This window comes from Carassius auratus, chromosome 12, assembly GCF_003368295.1.
Source record: "Carassius auratus strain Wakin chromosome 12, ASM336829v1, whole genome shotgun sequence".
Lineage (NCBI taxonomy): Eukaryota > Metazoa > Chordata > Actinopteri > Cypriniformes > Cyprinidae > Carassius > Carassius auratus.
In genome coordinates, this window is record NC_039254.1 from 8,950,664 (window position 1) to 8,968,630 (window position 17,967).

At 37.4% G+C, this 17,967-nt stretch overlaps 1 protein-coding gene across 5 annotated transcripts in view; it reads left to right on the forward strand.

Annotated features, from left to right (window-relative positions):
- snx29 (sorting nexin 29) overlaps positions 1 to 17,967 on the forward strand; it is a 137,809-nt gene that overhangs the window by 44,803 nt on the left and 75,039 nt on the right. For all 5 annotated transcript variants that reach the window (XM_026276782.1, XM_026276783.1, XM_026276784.1 and 2 more), the window contains one exon: positions 8,334 to 8,440. In XM_026276782.1, coding sequence (XP_026132567.1) covers positions 8,334 to 8,440 — 107 coding nt within the window. The remainder of the gene's footprint in view (positions 1 to 8,333; positions 8,441 to 17,967) is intronic.

The following is a 17,967-nucleotide window of genomic DNA, read 5'->3' on the forward strand; positions in this document are numbered from 1 at the left end:
TAAAACAGCATTTGTTTATTTGTGTGTATATTTTATTTGTATTAATTTTTACAGAAGTAGTTGAATATTCCTTTTGTAAAGCTAGAGAACTTGTTTGACTCAGTGTTTTGTAAGTTTGAGCCATGTGTTAATTAAGGTCAGAAATAAAACTTGAATGAGAACTTAAATATTATGTGATTTAGTATGCTTGCTTATCATAGGAAGTCATAAGAAATGACTCTTTACAGTAAGGTGGTAGCCTAGTGAGAACAGGGTTTTGGGGTGGGGGGGGGTGTCACCTTTTTTTTTCTTTTTCATCAAACTGCAGTTTTTGCAATTTCCCGCAATTTCATCGCATAAGATTTCCAAAATGTCCCGTATATTCCATCGCATTTTTTAAGAAAACCTGCCGCAAAATCAAGTATTTTTGCCCGCACAATCACAAAAATAATCAGGGTTTTTCTGAAGGGACTGATTTATATATACGGAATATACGCAGTACACAAAGATATTATGTAAACAAAATACTGAATTACAATGTCGTCGAAAAGTTCATTTAAAATATTTTAAAATAGTTTAAAATATTCCAGCGGTCCCCCCAGAGTGATTTTTTTTTTTAGATGACTGCTATTTTTCGAAAGTTCCCCTTACTGTTTCCATGGCGATGTGTCAGGTTTCAAAATTGTTTTTCAGTTTGGTTCACTGGGCTACACAATCATGGGAAAGACTGCTGATCAGACAGTTGTCCAGAAGACAATCATTGACACCCTTCACAAGGAGGGTAAGCCACAAACATTCATTGCCAAAGAAGCTGGCTCTTCACAGAGTGCTGTATCCAAGAATGTTAACAGAAAGTTGAGTGGAAGAAAAAGATTCACAACTAACGGAGAGAACCGCAGCCTTATGAGGATTGTCAAGCAAAATTGATTCAAGAATTTGAGTGAACTTCACAAGGAATGGCCTGAGGCTGGGGTCAAGGCATACACACGCGTCAAGGAATTTAGCTACAGTTGTCGTATTCCTCTTGTCAAGCCACTCCAGAACCACAGACAACTTTAGAGGCGTCTTACCTGGGCATCTATGGGGTATTGTCAAGAGGAAAATGAGAAACAAGAGACCAAAAAATGCAGATGAGTTGAAGGCCATTGTCAAAGAAACCTGGGCTTCCATACCACCTCAGAATTGCCACAAACTGATCACCTCCATGCCACGCCGAATTGAGGAAGTTATTAAAGCAAAAGGAGCCCCTACCAAGCATTGAGTACATGTACAGTAAATGAAGATACTTTCCAGAAGGCCAACAATTTAATCAAAATTTTTTTTTTATTTTTTTATTGGTCTTATGAAGTATTGTAATTTGTTGAGATTGTGAATTGTTGGTTTTTTGTTACATGTGAGCCAAAATCATCACAATTAAAAGAACCAAAGGCTTAAAGTACTTCACTCATGTGCATTGAATTTATTTAATACACAAGTTTCACAATTTGACTTGAATTATTGAAATAAATGAACATTTTCCAAAAACCTTCTAATTTGTTGAGATGCATCTGTATATATATGTATTTATATATATATATTGGACACACCTTCTAATTCCAAGAGTGTTCTTGATTTTCATGACTATGAAAATTGTAGATTCACACTGAAGGCATCAAAACTATGAATTAACACATCTGGAATTATATATGGAATTATATACATAACAAAAAAGTGTGAAACAACTGAAAATTTGTCATATTCTAGGTTCTTCAAAGTAGCAACCTTTTGCTTTGATCACTGCTTTGCACACTCTTGGCATTCTCTTGATGAGCTTCAAGAGGTAGTCACCTGAAACGGTCTTCCAACAGTCTTGAAGGAGTTCCCAGAGATATGCTTAGCACTTTTTGGCCCTTTTGCCTTCTGTCTGCGGTCCAGCTCACCCCTAAACCATCTCGATTGAGTTCAGGTCCAGTGACTGTGGAGGCCAGGTCATCTGGCGCAGCACCCCATCACTCTCCTTCTTGGTCAAATAGCCCTTGATGCCTTCAGTGTGACTCTACAATTTTCATAGTCATGAAAATAAAGAAAACTCTTTGAATGAGAAGGTGTTGTGTGTGTATATATATATATATATATATATATATATATTAGTGCTGTCAATCGATTAAAAAAAATTAACTAATTAATCGCACAATTTTTTAAAATTAATCGCGATTAATCGCGATTAATCGCAATTAAAAGACTGAAACTTTTTGGATATGTAAATGTAAAATGTAAATAATTAATGTAAACTCAAGACAAAGAAACAATTTAAATTCAAAATATGATTGTTTATTGGAATTTTTTTAACTTGTAACACAGATTTTCTCATGTAAACAACATACCTGCAATAAACCATCAATATCCTCCAAATTAACTGTTGGCTTGAAAGCCATATTTATTACAGAAATAAAAACACAGGCATGTAAGTACCATGTGAATTTCAAAACAATCAATGCCAATAAAAAACAAAAATGATTTCCATGTTGAATTCTAAGTGGACTGCAAAAAAATTCCAAAGTATAGTCATTGCCAGTGCTTTAAGTGGGCCAGTAGGCACTGGTACTCAGTACCGCCACTTCCAAATATAGCTCTTGAGCGTACCGCCACCTCTCCGTGCGCCCAGAACGTGCTTTTAGCATACCGGTATGCTCATTTGGACATCTGTTTTAATAGAGGTTTTAATCTTTTACCTGCACTGCCGATTTTCAGAGCGCCCTTCACAATGCAAGCTTCCTAATTCATCCCACCCAGAGCAGAAACTACATTACCCATTCACCCTTAAGTTATACAAGTGAATAGCGCATGTGTCGCTTTTCCCACTGTTAAGTGTCAACAACTCAACGTGGCCGGAGAAGGTGTGTAAAACTCGTTGTGAGTTATACTAAAGCAAAATCTTGAGTATTTATTGTCTGATAAACATTAAAAACTGTCTGCGGAGGTTGAGTCGTCCTGCAGCCCCCGCTGGCTGTTCATTGGCTGCAGCATCTTTTTTCTAAGTTCTAAAAAAATACCGTAGACGGCAAGGCACAAATTTAGATATTCATTTATCTAATTAATCTATAGCCTATGCACAAAGACAATTCGATCTTTTTGTCCCCTTTTTGTTGTAAAGCTTGATGAAGAGAGAGAGCGCAAGTTGCACGCGTACAGGAGTGATTGACAGTTCACTGCACTGTGTACAAAAAATACTCCGCTACACAATTATTTCGTTATTTTCATTTAAGCTTATTAACGTTAGCGTTACAGAAAGGTCTGATTTACGCACTGTTACAGTCATTGTTTTTTTGTTTTTTTTTAAACAATGACATCTGAGTTCATGATTTTAATGTTGCTGTTTCTTATGACAGACTAAATGAAGAGTAATGTTTCTTGTGGCAGACTGAAGTGTAATCCGGCAGAGTTTTATACTGAAACTTTCCGTCTAAAAGTCCTTCCTTGGTCTTATCCATATTTCTTTGCACGTTGAACACACATAGGCCACAACTGGAAATAAAAAAAACTGCAACCGCGTTAATTGCGTTATTTTTTTTTAACGCGTTAAATATTTCAAATTAATCGAATGCGTTAACGCGCTAATTTTGACAGCACTAATATATATATATATATATATATATATATATATATATATATATATATATATATATATAAAAAGTTGTGGCCTAATGGTTAGAGAGTCGGACTCCCAATCGAAAGGTTGTGAGTTCGAGTCCCGAGCTGGCAGGAATTGTGGGTGGGGGGAGTGCATGTAGTTCTCTCTCCACCTTCAATACCAAGACTTAGGTGCCCTTGAGCAAGGCATCGAACCCCCAACTGCTCCCCGGGCGCCGCAGCATAAAAATGGCTGCCCACTGCCCTGGGTGTATGTTCACAGTGTGTGTGTTCACTGCTCTGTGTGTGTGCACTTCGGATGGGTTAAATGCAGAGCACAAATTCTATGGGTCACCATACTTGGCTGAATGTCACGTCACTTACACACACACACACCAGATATTTGACTGATAATAATGCTCAAGGACGCATGACAAGTTATTGAGACATTGAAATTTTTTGTTGTGGAATACCCACCACTGTTGTTAACTTTTGTTTCAATAAATTGTTAGAGATTACCATTGCATGCTTCTACTTAAATGCCCTACTTTCATGATTTAATATCAATGTAGCATGAACTTTTTACATTTATCATCCGAGAGTCGAATATCCCGATTCTTTTTGTGAGAATATGTATATGTGTGTGTGACATTAGTGTTGTCAATGTTTACTCGTTCTTTAATGTGTGTGTGTATGTATGTATGTATGTATATATATATATATAAATATATATATATGTGTGTGTGTGTGTGTGTGTGTATATATATATATATATATATATATATATATATATATATATATATATATATATATATATAATGTGTGTGTATATTATACATTTCAGATGTTTGTTGTTTATTCAGTGGCCTGATTACACAGCAGATGCCTTTCTTATTGCAGGAAAACAACAGCCAGTGGTACAACAGTTTGTGCCATATGTAGATTTAGAAATTCCCTCAAGGATTTCAGAACATCTCAGTCTGTGCCTCCTCTGTCTTTTAAATCACCGATTGTTGGCTAATTTCTCCAGTCTGATTGAGGTCAGATGTTGATGGAGAAATGAGGGGTTCAGAAGTGTAAGTTGGAAGATTATAAGCAAACTTGTTCTTCAGAACCCTGTGCGTTTGCCCTCTAAGGTGCAAGGAGTGTTTGGTATGCAATTTCACGTCTGGGCGTCAAATTGACTGTGTCCTGTACTTAGTAGAGATCGCTCACTGATGGAATGATACGCTGTTATCTCAAGCTGTCTCACAGGAAGGGACTGCTGCATGATGGGAAAATGGATGGAGATTACTTTGATCAACACTCTCATTAACTCTCTTAGTTTTTTCTTTTTTTTGTCTTCACCATGTAAACAGATAATAATTTTGCATATGTCTGTCAAACTTACATTCATTCATTCACTCACTCACATAGTAGACTAGAGTAAGATTTTTTCCCCTCTTGGTTTTTTTGAAATGCAAGTTCTCTAAGAACTTTTTTGAATTGAATTTAGAAAAGAACCATCTGAACTTCATAAAGAAATTATAAAATATAATGATAACCCACACCACAGTCTCTCAGGGCAGCCCAGACCGAGAGGATCTATTCTTTAATTCAGGGAGCTGTTGTTGTTGTTTACAGTCTTTACAGTCATTAAAACTTCTCTAATGCCTGAAAACAAATACATTTTCCCAACATGCCCTAGTCCAGTGGTTTTCAACCTGTGGACCGCGGTGGTATTGCAGGTGGGCCGCCAATTATTTTCTGTTCATTTGCAGTCCATTCTAGGGCTGTGCGATTAAAAGGAAACGTCCTAAAATCACGATTTGAGCGTGCGCGATTTCTAAATCGCTTTATAGCACAGTTTTCCGTGGCCCTGACCTCCCGTAGTATGCTATCTGATCCAATCAGAATGCATTGCGCCTAGCGCGAGAACAGAGACTGGGCATATGCCTAACTCCAGGTTCACACACTGTCTGTGATGCGCCTTTTTTCTGAGCCAATGTTGACGGATCAGAGCGTTCTCACTGCGGTAAAAGGCTAGAAATAAAAATGTGCGAAAATAATTCATGTCCAACACATGAGCATAGAGTGAATTTGTTAGTGAACAGGATGCAGTTTAAGTGAGAGGAGACATTTTTTAAGTGTGAACGAGCAAAGGAAATCTGCTGCGAACAGAGAGATTCGCACTCGTGCATTATTTTAATGTGCTTTCGCGTTATATTTATGCGCTCTCACTGCTGACTGCAAACACATAGCCTACTGTATACACACTGCAAACACCTGAGGCACCGCTACAATTAATGAGCTCTATGAAGAATGCATGGCAAAAAGAAAAAAAAGTCCCTGTATACAGGATTTTTTTTTTTTTTTGCCACAAGTCTATACATTTTTTTACATCTTCACTATAGTGATAATTTTGACTTATGTCTGTTCTAGAGATGTTACAACTTTTTGATAAAGCTCTGATTGGTTTTCTTTTGGAAATATGTTTAAAATTAATCCTGAATGCATTTATGACTGTAAAAGCATATCGGTGTGTGTCACAATTGCAAAATTGATCAAAAAAATCGCGATAGTTTTTTTTTTTTTTGTCCATGTTTATTCAATAAATACAGTTTAAAATCTAGCTTCTGAGTACTAAGTTATTAACCCAACAATAGCGGGGTCAGTTAATTTTTTTGAAGTGGGCCGCGCAAACATATGTGTTTGGTTGTGTGGGCCGCGAGTTGAAAAAGGTTGGGAACCACTGCCCTAGTCAATGAGGGCAACAGAAATGAGGTCCACTGCTATTAGGTGTCCTTCTGTTTGGCATAGCAATCAAATATAACTTTTGCCTTAATGTAAATTACCCTTACATATACAGACCTCTAATCTGTAGTTACAATTTAGAAATTGTATACATTTTTTATGGTCACAATGGCGCGAATAACTTTTTAAACCTTATACACGATAAGCCTCAACAAATGTCAGCTTGTATTAAATTGGAGCATTGATTGACAGTAGATGGCTTTGTGCATTGTGATGAAATCGTTAATAGAGAGTTAGAAATGTAATATTGTTTTGCAATTGTATTATTTCTTTTGACTCATATTTAATTATTTATTGTTGGATTGTACAATTCTAGTGTTGATTTATCCACCTTTTAAAAATTAATAATTGAAATGATGATCCAGTTTGTCATTTAATTTATTTATTTCTCCGTTTGTTGTTTATTGTTTATTTGGATCCTCATCCCCCAGCTTATACAAAGTGGTTGATAAACCTGTGGTCCACATACAGTTGATTTTTAGTTGATTTGTATTTCTTAGTTGATTATCAGTTTCTCAACTGATTATTGAATTTTGGCTGTGAAAATCTGCTGTGACGTGTCCGAATTTTTTCAAATTCTCTGACACAGCGTAAACTCTTGTGTATAGTTGTCCTGTTTCAAACAGTGTGATAAACTTCACAAACAACATTTTCTATATAAATGTATTTGTTATTTATATATTCATCCATGACTGTGGTGGACTTAAATCAAGGTTGAGCTGCACATTGCCAGTGATTTGGGTGCAGTCCACTCTTGCTGACAGTAGTAGTGTGTGAGTTAGTGGGACACATAGACTATTGGCACAGCACTGATAAGACTCGGCACTGAAGTGGCGAGCGGCTGTGTGCGGGTGAGCTGATAATGTTCAGGATTGTTGACTTGTACTCCATAGACTTTTTCCACGGCTTTATGACAAACTTTTCAGCTGAGCACCACCTCCTCTTTGCCTTCATTTTTACCCCAGTAGCTTCATGCCCTCCAGAACCTTTGTGTGCATATCTCCACTATTCTGATGATCCAGCCACCCTTTATCAGCCAATTGGTGTTAAGATGTGGTCACACTAGGCTTTTAGCTTGCAAAATTGCTTTTGCCCTGACTAAGAACATCAGTGACAGTCAATTTGTGACTTTTACATCCTCTCTTGGTCAAAACCATCTTTTAGCTTTTCGCAAAAGAAAACATTTTGCATGTAATTTTGTTTTCGCCCCGGAAATATCAGGATTTTCTTTCTCCTTTGAGAATTAAGAAATGAGAGAGTCTAACAGCTGTTCTGTTGAAAGTCGGCCAGGTCCAGGGTTGGGTTTATGTTCTTATTGCTTTCCTCGTCTCTGCTGTCCTGTGGTGCCTCCAGCAACGTTTGTGTTGTGAAAACTTGCAGATTTTAATTGAGTTTTCAATTGGTAAAAGATTCTGTACTGCTGCTTATGAACTCAGCGGATCTCAGCCGTCACAGGCAGCTCAACTGAAACTAGATTACACCGGATTTAAAGGCTACAGCTACACAGCACTGGAGGAAGCCCAAGTTTACTGGTGTGAACAATGGGCATCTCAGATTTTATTGTTTTTCCCAAACTTTCACAAGACATAATCATATTACTAAATCTTTGTAACTTGCCATAAAGCTGAAGTGTGTAGTTTCTTCACCTTTAGGGTAACCAAACTGCAGATTGCAAAAATAATTGTTTCCAGATATGTTATGCTGCATCATCTTCGATGTTCATCAAACAGATAATACCGCACCAAACTCATGCCACTGGTTGTGCTGGAAGTTGACTACTGTAACACAGTTTTATTTTACTATGCACAATAAATTTAGGTAGTATTTTAACATTTATACAATGACATCCTTTTAAATGCTTGGGTTATATTTATATGTATTTAATTTAAAGGCTGTTTTGAATTTTTGTCATTTGATTGCACTTCTTAATGTGTATTACGTTTTGTTCTCAGCATTAACCATTCAAAGGAGTTGTGACGGTCCCCTTCCAGCTCCACAAAATCGATCTATAGCTGATATAGAGGAGCTGGCTTCCAACTATGAGCGTAAACTCATTGAGGTGAGTACTGGAGCTACCAAAGCAAGCAGCACTTTTATCTGTATGATATGTTCTGTAAAAAAACTGTTCATATCGGCAGCATATTCACCGATACCGATATATCGGCAACAGGCTCATATCGGCCGATAATATCGGCAAAATGATTTATCAGTCGGGCTCTAGTAAAATGTCAGCGTATACAGCATGCCGATATTGGATTTGTATCTTTTTTTTAAAACCACATTTGGAAGTGGGTCAAAAAAAAAACTAATCTATGTCAGATGTGAGCCCCCAAAAAAACATTTTACTTTTGTGCCAGTGTAAACGCAGCCTTTGAAAGGGACTGAAATTTAAAAAAAAACATTTTGTTTTGGTGTAAATGTGCATTGAACTCATATTGACTGGACAATATATAATGGAGGATGTAGATACAATTGATATATAGTTCTCACTGCTGTAATAACTTCATATTCTACTTATGTTTTGGGGGAGTATCTTTTAACATATTTATGTTTTTATAGTAGTGTGTATTTTTAAACAAGTCATTTATTTATGGGTCCTTTTGCTTAGCTGTCGGCCTCAATAAGGTTTTTCAAACATGGGTGTAAAGGCTGCCTCCTAGTAGTTTTTACATTTGCATACAGATCTGTGAAGGCTTTATTCAATTTTGGTTGGCAAGCAGGCATACTTTTTTGCTTCTGCCCGGATTTGTAAAAGTGTTGCATTTTTCTCTGTCGACAAATTTAGCATATTTATTTCAGTTTCCACAAGAGCAGCAGTGCGTATGGACCATATAGAAGTTTAATTCCATTTGTGGTGTATTTATGCAGCTAAATGAATATTTTTAAAGTTCTGCTTCTACACAAAGTAAAAGCAATGGTATCTTGACTGCATTTGTGAGTTATTGTGTGAAATTATATACTGTAAAGACCTGTATGTACATCTATAAATCTGTTTAAATGATTGATTTCACTATTTGTTTCTGCCACAAGTGTACAGTCAAGCATACTGGCATGTTTCTCGTGTGCCAGAAGCACTGTAAGTGTGTACTTACATCATCTTAAATGCATCAGATGATTTGAAGATGTCATCATTCTTCTGAAGTAACACCAAAGGAGCCTTGCATCTTCTCTCTCTCTCTCTTTGCTACCCACACACTTCCTCTCCCAGTCTTCTTTCAAATTATCACTGTGGAATACTCTTCCTCTGTCTTGGAAGCTGTTGTAATACTATCACACACCAGTTAATGGCCCTGTGGGATTCCAGGCACAGAAAGTGTTCATACTGCCTGTTTTGCTGTGAGCTCTTGTGCTGTGACCTCAGATGGACTGTGGAAGAAAAATGAAACGTTCTGCAAGAGGTAGTTTGGCATATACAAGCGAGTTCCTAAAACATTTATTATGTGAAGTATAAGAAAAATAAATAAATTCAATAATAATCTTTTATTTTCTTATTTTTTAAACACCAGTGACTTCCCAAGGTTGATGAGTTCTTCTTTCAGTTTAACTTATAGTAGTGTAAGTAGTCTTCTAAAATGAGAGTTTAAGCTTAAGTAATAAGTTTAAGCTTAAAGGGGATAAGGGGATGTTTCTCAGCTTTGGCATAGAACAGGAACAAACAATCAGTTGAATTAATAGACCTAAAATTGTTTAAAAATTTTTGGAAAAAACAAACAAAGCTGGCCTAATATCCTGTACTTCCAAGATCAGGAAGAGTAAAGAAAGACACTATACTGTAAGTCATAGTGGACTATAGAAGTCAATGGGTAGTACTGTGAATTCACTAATGGAAATCTTACAATTTGTAAGAGAATGTAGTTTTTGTAACTTTTTCATTCATAAAAGTTTTCATTAGACTACATGAAAGTTTATTCATGTTGATATTTAATGACACTATTGTCAATAATGTCTTCAGGAATTTTGGAATATTCTTTTGAATTATTGTTATCATTATTATTAGTAGTAGCAGTCTCTGTTTGTTCATTCTTATTAAGAATAATCTAGTATAGCACTGTATTTCACAGTTCTGTTCTGCATGTTAATACTTTGTACTTATAATAGTAATTTCAATAACTACAGTAACTGGGTAATAACTAGGTATTAACCTACCCCTAAACCTAACCTTAACCTATGTAGTAACCTTATATTACCGTACTTTCACAGATAAGTACACATGCTGAAAAATAAAGTGTTACCAGTAATCTTATGATAAACGAAAATAACATTTTCACGAAGAAACGCTTTTATTACTGTAATAAAAATATTTTTAACTCCAACCATCCACAATCGACTCGAAGTTCTCATTCATTTTTGGGTGCAGCACCAATATGTCAAAATTCAGTTAACAGCTGATATATTTAGTTACACTCAGATGTGTCACAGTGTGAAAGAAAACATCTGTCACTACTTCTGTTTCATTGTGACTATAAGAAAGATGTTAAGAAGAAAATGGAGGGAGTCTAGCCACAGGTTTTTATGAACTGTTCTCTTTCTTCGTGGCTAAATGATTTCGAATGGGCAACCTGTGATGAATAAGATGATCCTCACCTCTTGAAGGTGCTTTGAAGTCTGGAGATCTGTTCTGTTTTGAGCAGCAAAGGTCCTAGTAATGGTAAGAACTACTGAAAATCCCTCTTTGATCCGAGTCTTCATTAGGGATGTGATGTGTGATCATCACTACAGGGTCAGCATGTTTACTGAACCTCTGCTCTACAGTCTTCACACCTGAAGGTCTCTTAAAGGTTATGACAGCTGGCAGTCAAGTGCGGTGGTAGAGGAATATCATTGCAGTCGCTGCTTTACCGCTCCGGGTGAGTACAGGCTAATGACCCAGTAAAGTAGTTTTAATTAAAGGACTTTTTTGGCTAGTGTCACATCAGACTGTATGAGGCATTACATTGAGACCACTGCCTCACATATCTGCTTGTTTTTCACTTGCTCACTGATGATGGCATTTCAGTACAGTGTGTGGCAGATTAAGTAATTTGTCATTAGGGCTTGGCGATTATAGTTAAAATGCTTACAGTAAATATATTTTAGAAAGGTTTTTTCTTAATCAGAGAAAAACAAAACAGCAGTTGTACCATTCTGAATGTGCAGTCATAAAGAAATGGCTTTCTGTGACTTTCCAAAAGAGAAAAACACATCGATAGATTGACTATGCTGTTTAGATGAGAGGAAGATGTCAAAATTGTCAGCAGTTGCATTAGATTTTTTTGTAATTTAATGTCAAGGTAAAAAAAAAAAACTATGGTGGCCCAGTTGTGCACAACACAGCAAAATCTCACAATGCATAGGACTAATTTCGTTGAGTTGTGCTAATTTTGTTGTCATGCAGCTTGTTGTCATTATGCTATGGCTTGTTTCCGTTGAGTTGTGGCTTGTTTCCATTGTGTTGTGGCTTGTTCCTGTTTTGTTGTGGCTTGTTTCCGGTGTGTTGTGCTTGTTTCCGTTGTGTTGTGGCTTGTTTCCATTGTGTTGTGGCTTGTTCCTGTTGTGTTGTGGCTTGTTTCCGGTGTGTTGTGCTTGTTTCCGTTGAGTTGTGGCTTGTTTCCATTGTGTTGTGGCTTGTTCCTGTTGTGTTGTGGCTTGTTTCCGGTGTGTTGTGCTTGTTTCCGTTGTGTTGTGGCTTGTTTCCATTGTGTTGTTGCTTGTTTCATTTGTGTTGTGGCTTGTTCCTGTTGTGTTGTGGCTTGTTTCTGTTGTGTTGTGGCTTGTTTCCGGTGTGTTGTGGCTTGTTTCCATTGTGTTGTTGCTTGTTTCATTTGTGTTGTGGCTTGTTCCTGTTGTGTTGTGGCTTGTTTCTGTTGTGTTGTGGCTTGTTTCCGGTGTGTTGTGGCTTGTTTCTGTTGTGTTGTGGCTTGTTTCCGGTGTGTTGTGGCTTGTTTCCGGTGTGTTGTGCTCGTTTCCGTTGTGTTGTGGCTTGTTTCCATTGTGTTGTGGCTTGTTTTCGATTGTGTTTTGGCTAGACATGTGGTGGTATTCGGTAATGCGATATATCATGGTAAAGAATATGCATGATATTGTTATCGTGGGCACTTCTAAATACCGTAAAAGTAACGTTAAGTCTTTGAGAACGGGTTTCTCAAGACAGGTGGTGCATCAGACCAGGGGCTCATCTCCTGTTTCCAAAATATGGTGTTATTTCCCTGTCAAATGTCGAGAGCGCATTATTATAGCGCGAAATACATTAATATAATGTGCGAGTGTGAATCTCTCTGCTCGCGCATGGAATTTAATGTGCCTTTGCGCAAAATATAATGTGCCCGAGCGTGAATCTCTCTCCTCTAGGGCGGAAAGTAATGTGCGGAGCGCGAATCTCTCTGCTCGTGCGTGGGAACTGGGCAATCGCAAATCCCTCCTCTTCGCTTAAAGTAAGCGTGTATGAACACGTTTTAAGTGCAGGTATACTCTCTGAGTGAGCCCAGAGAAAATTCTTACAAGAGCAACGTGTATCTGAGAGAGCGCGCCCAGTTCCCGTGCACGAGCAGAGAGATCCGCACTCCGCACATTATATTAATGTACTTTCGCGCTACAATAATGTGCTCTCGACATAGGTGAAAGTCATCATAGCTCGTGTAGTATAGACCCAGCTCCCAACCCGACTTTGAGAATGGATTAACTGCGATATTTTTTTTTAAATCTCACGTAAACGCAGCACGTTAACGCCGATAACGGCCCACCACTAATAATTATACATTACAAATTATTCAGAATTTGGAAAGCATTTTAAGAATGCTATTCCCATCAACTGGTCAAAATGCACAACACTACGCTGTATGCTGCTTGAAAGACGTGTGCGTTCTGATGAAAACAAGCACATTTTCAATGCTTCAGCAAATTCTCACTGACCCTCTGATGTCACATGGACTACTTTGAAGATGTTTTTATTACCTTTCTGGACATGGACAGTAGACCGTACATACATTTTCAATGGAGGGACAGAAAGCTCTCAGACTAAATCTAAAATATATTAAACTGTATTCTGAAGATGAACGGAGGTCTTACAGGTGTGGAACGACATGAGGGTGAGTCATTAATGACATAATTTTCATTTTTGGGTGAACTAACCCTTTAAGCAACAGAAAAAAACGGAGACAGACTAAATCCAGAAATACAGTGGCAACGTCTCCATGACTTGAAGAAACTAAAATTAAAAGGGTTAACAAATTAAAAGGGATTAATGTGTCCATGTGGTGTGGCGTCCTTTTAGTGGTGGTGTAATTAAAGTTTGTGCCTTAGAAACTGGGCCCAGTGGTCATTGCTAGAGAGGTGTTATGTCTAGTGGCCACCTGTGTCCATCAGGACACCTTGTGCAAGGGGGAGACCAGACTCAAGAACTTCATAGCTGTGACCCACCTCGTAGCACCACCTGCTCACATTATACCTTCTGGATTTGGCACAATAGGTTGGTCACGACATTGACCATATTATGAGATAGGGCTGCGTGATAAATCGCATATGATATTTAATGCGCATCTTGTCAGTAAAGCCGGTTCTGTAATCAGCGGTAAATCTTCATCACCTCCACACTTTCACATGGAGCAGCATTAACTACACAGAGCTGTTGTTAAACATCGCAAGTGATTTATCGTCCAGCCCTATTATAAGAAACACATTAGGAATAATATAGTATGTTTATGTTTTGTTTGCAAAGTTTTCTGCCTTGGTAAGTGTAAGTCAATCCTACCCAATACCTAAACTTAACAAACACCTTACTAAATATTAATAATGAGCAAATTAGGAGTTTTATGAGGTAGATGTCATAGTTAATGGTATGTTAGAATTGGACCTTAATTTTAAATGCTTAAGTGTTCTATATTTTTAGTGGTTTCAAAAAGTATTCAGATCCTTTCATTTACACATTCTGCAGCATTATGTTTATATCTATGTATGCATTTATGTATTGTTTTGTATTGTACTTATTGATTGTATGTATTTATAAAATGACATAAAAAAAATATAGTAATTAGAGCATTTAATCTGTATGAAGTATGACTGCTACTATAGTGAAAGTCAATATGTTGTCTGTTCAGTGGGGTTTCTAATCATGTGTTCGCTATAGTCATTTAAAGTTGGATGTAATATTCATTTACTTGGTTTGATGTACTTTGTGTAATGAACTCCAGTAACAATTGATGATAATGATCATTCCCTCTCATTTTAAAGCTCAAATTTTCTCTAGTTCTTTCATTCTGGCGGTGTACTATTGGTTTTTCCATTCTGTTTTATCCCGTCTGCATTTTTACCCATCAATTTGGATCTTCTTTGCCAGTCCAAACTCTCCCTCTGTCAGCAAGTGTTTGCTTGGGGAAGAAAGTGATAGCAGCACATTCACTGTCACACTTATCCCCCCTCCTCCGTCGCTCTTCCTCTGACACTTCAAGTCTGTTTGTGTTTGCTAAGCCTGTCTTCTAAGCTTACTTCTCAAACTTGTTTCACATCCAATTAAGGGCATTAGAGCTGCTGCGGGCCACGCTCCCACATTTCCCCTTCTGCTTTGACCAAGTCTTTTTCATTCAGGACACCTGGCTCAGCACTTGTTCCCGCTCGCTGACAGCCATGCAGACGAGCTGTCAGCAGCACCTGCTTCTGAAAGTAGCACTGCTCCAAAACGCGAGCAATAGCTTTACCTCAGAAGACCAGAGACCTGTAATATAACCTGCTGTTGTTGGATTTTTTTGATTTTTTTGGAGGGGGGTCCCACATAACCTCAAGACCCATTGGATGACTGGAAACCCCCAACCGCAAAGCATTGAATCATTGGCTGTGTTTGAAATCGACAGAAGCCTTGCTGTCTCGCTGCTGTTAGTCAATGACTATGTATGAAGGTTGCCTCTGGTTTCAGAAGGCTTCCAGAGAACCTTCATGTCTAATGATCTAAAGGAAATCCAAGTATGAGCTTTGGAGATAGCCAAGTGAATATTTAATGTTTCTTTTTTTCTCAGTAGAAAGGGAGTCACAATTAAATAAAAATAAGAACCTTTATAAATAAGATTGCTGCTTTCATCCATTACTTCAAATGCCTTTTTTATTTTTTCTTCCAGCCACATGCATAGGATTGCAGAATATAAATACATCTTTCTGCCTTCAAAATCTGCAGAGGCATCTTGATAATAGACAGGATGTGATTCAGAGATTGCATTTGGGTTTGCTGCCTTCCTTCTGTACCATTTTATACTGCCTGTGAGTTTTTCAGTGTTCAGACACAGCCATCTTGTTTATTTTGGTAGTTAGGATCAGTAACCATCCTGTATCAAGTATTCCATTCTGATGATCCGACGGTAGCTGCTTGCATGTCAGCTTGTCTAACAGACATTTCTTACTGGATGAAGTACCATCACCTTCAACTCAACCTTGCCAAGACAGAACTACTTGTGATTCCAGCAAACCCATCGTTTCATTACAATTTCACCGTCAAGTTAGGCACATCAACCATAACTCCTTCAAAAACAGCCAGAAACCTTGGAGTTATGATTGATGATCAGCTAACTTTCTCAGATCACATTGCTAAAACTTTCCGCTCCTGCAGATTTGCTTTATTCAACATTAAGAAGATCAGGCCCTTTTTTTCGGAGCATGCGGTACAACTCTGTTCAAGCTCTTGTTCTGTCCAGGCTGGACTAGTGCAATGCTCTCTTGTCAGGTCTTCCAGCCAATTCCATCAAACCATTACAATTACTCCAGAATGTGGAAGCAAGATTAATTTTTAATAAGCCTCAAAGAATACACGTCACACCTCTGTTTATCAATTTGCACTGGCTACCAATAGCTGCTCACATAAAATTCAAGGCATTGATGTTTGCATACAAAACCACCACTGGCTCTGCACCCCTTGAGCTAAATTCATTACTTCAGACTTATGTGCCCTCTAGAAGCTTGCATTCTGCAAGTGAACGTTGCTTGATTGTGCCATCCCAAAAAACCACAAAGTCACTTTTACAGAATTTTAAATTAAATGTTCCCTCCTTGTGGAATGACCTGCCCAACTCAATTCGAGCAGTCCTTAGCCATCTTCAAGAATCGGCTTAAAACCTATTTCTTCCATCTTTATTTGACCCTCTAACTTTAGCACTTACTATTCTCATTCTATTCTTTAAAAAAAAATATATATATTGAACTACCTTTCTAATCTTTTTGTATTATATCTATTTTATTTTTATTTATTATACGATTATAAAAAAACTAGCTTGCTCTATTCTTTTCTATTCTATCTGTTTTCTTTTTATTTATTATATTATTTAACAGCCCTTGCTACTGCTTACTGAGACTTGTTAAAGTACTTTCTATATATCATTGCTCTTTTGTTGTTTTTGATTGCTTCCAATGTCTTCATTTGTAAGTCGCTTTGGATAAAAGTCTCTGCTAAATGACTAAATGTAACCAAAAACCAGCTTCTTATTAAGCCATAAATATAAGGGATAGTTTACCCAAAAATGAAAATTACCACATAATTTTCTATCCCTCAAACCATTTTAGTTGTATGAGACTTTCTTCTTTCAGACAAATGTAAGGGAAACAGGTAAATTTAGCTCAAAGGGAATCATTTCAGTTTTTCAAGGGAATTTGGACAGAATCACCGTTTTACGGCTGATCACTGAGACGGCCAGCGATTCATTGAACGAGTCGTATAACATCAACTCTGCAATGATATTAATATCCAAAGTATAGTGAAAACACTATTAATTAGCATAGTAACAAGTTTGGCAGTTTAAGACAACTTGTAAGCACGAAACACAAGATTCTTCTCTTTTCAATATGAATAATATATATGAAAATATATATATAAATATGGCTTTATTAGATAAATCTAAGACATATAAACTAATCTAACACATAAACACACACACTCACACAAGTTGCAGGAAGATAGAAAGTTAGGGAAGAATGAGTTTAAGAGAATGAAAATATGAAATCTCAAGTTTACAGCAATACGTGAAATTGCATAGACATGAACAACCATCAATCACTTAATTAACGCTCACATTGAGTTCCTCAATGAGGTTAAAGTTATATTAGATACACCAGTACGGATCAGAGTCTGGAGGTAAGTTACTTGCATTGCCTGTGTAAAGGGAGTCCCCTTTGTTGTCGTCTTCATTAAAAAGGGGGTTTCCCGAGGTTGCTGATTGGCTGGAAGTTCAGTAGTCATTGAAGTGAAGTCTTGGGAAGCCCGGTTTGGACGTTGTCTGAAGATGCAGAGTTGTGGGCTGTTTGTAGTTTTAGATGGGCACTCAAGATCGGAGATCGGAGACAAAACTCAAAACATTAAACTCTCAACAGAAAAGAAAATAAGCTAAAGTAAAAGAACAGAAGTAAAGTTTGCAGGACTAGGTGCTGTTTCATCTCATCGTGGCTAAGTAGCAGGAGACATGCAGGCCGTAGCTTGCTGGAACAGTGCTCAAAGAACACTAAAAGTGATGACAAAAAGCAAAAGCTAAAAAGCAAAATCTAAAAGCAAAATTTGATGGTGTTTTAAGTATTTAAACTGGCCTTTTGGCCACACCTCAAACGTTGTCTTGACCAATAAGATATTGTCTTCGCTTGGGG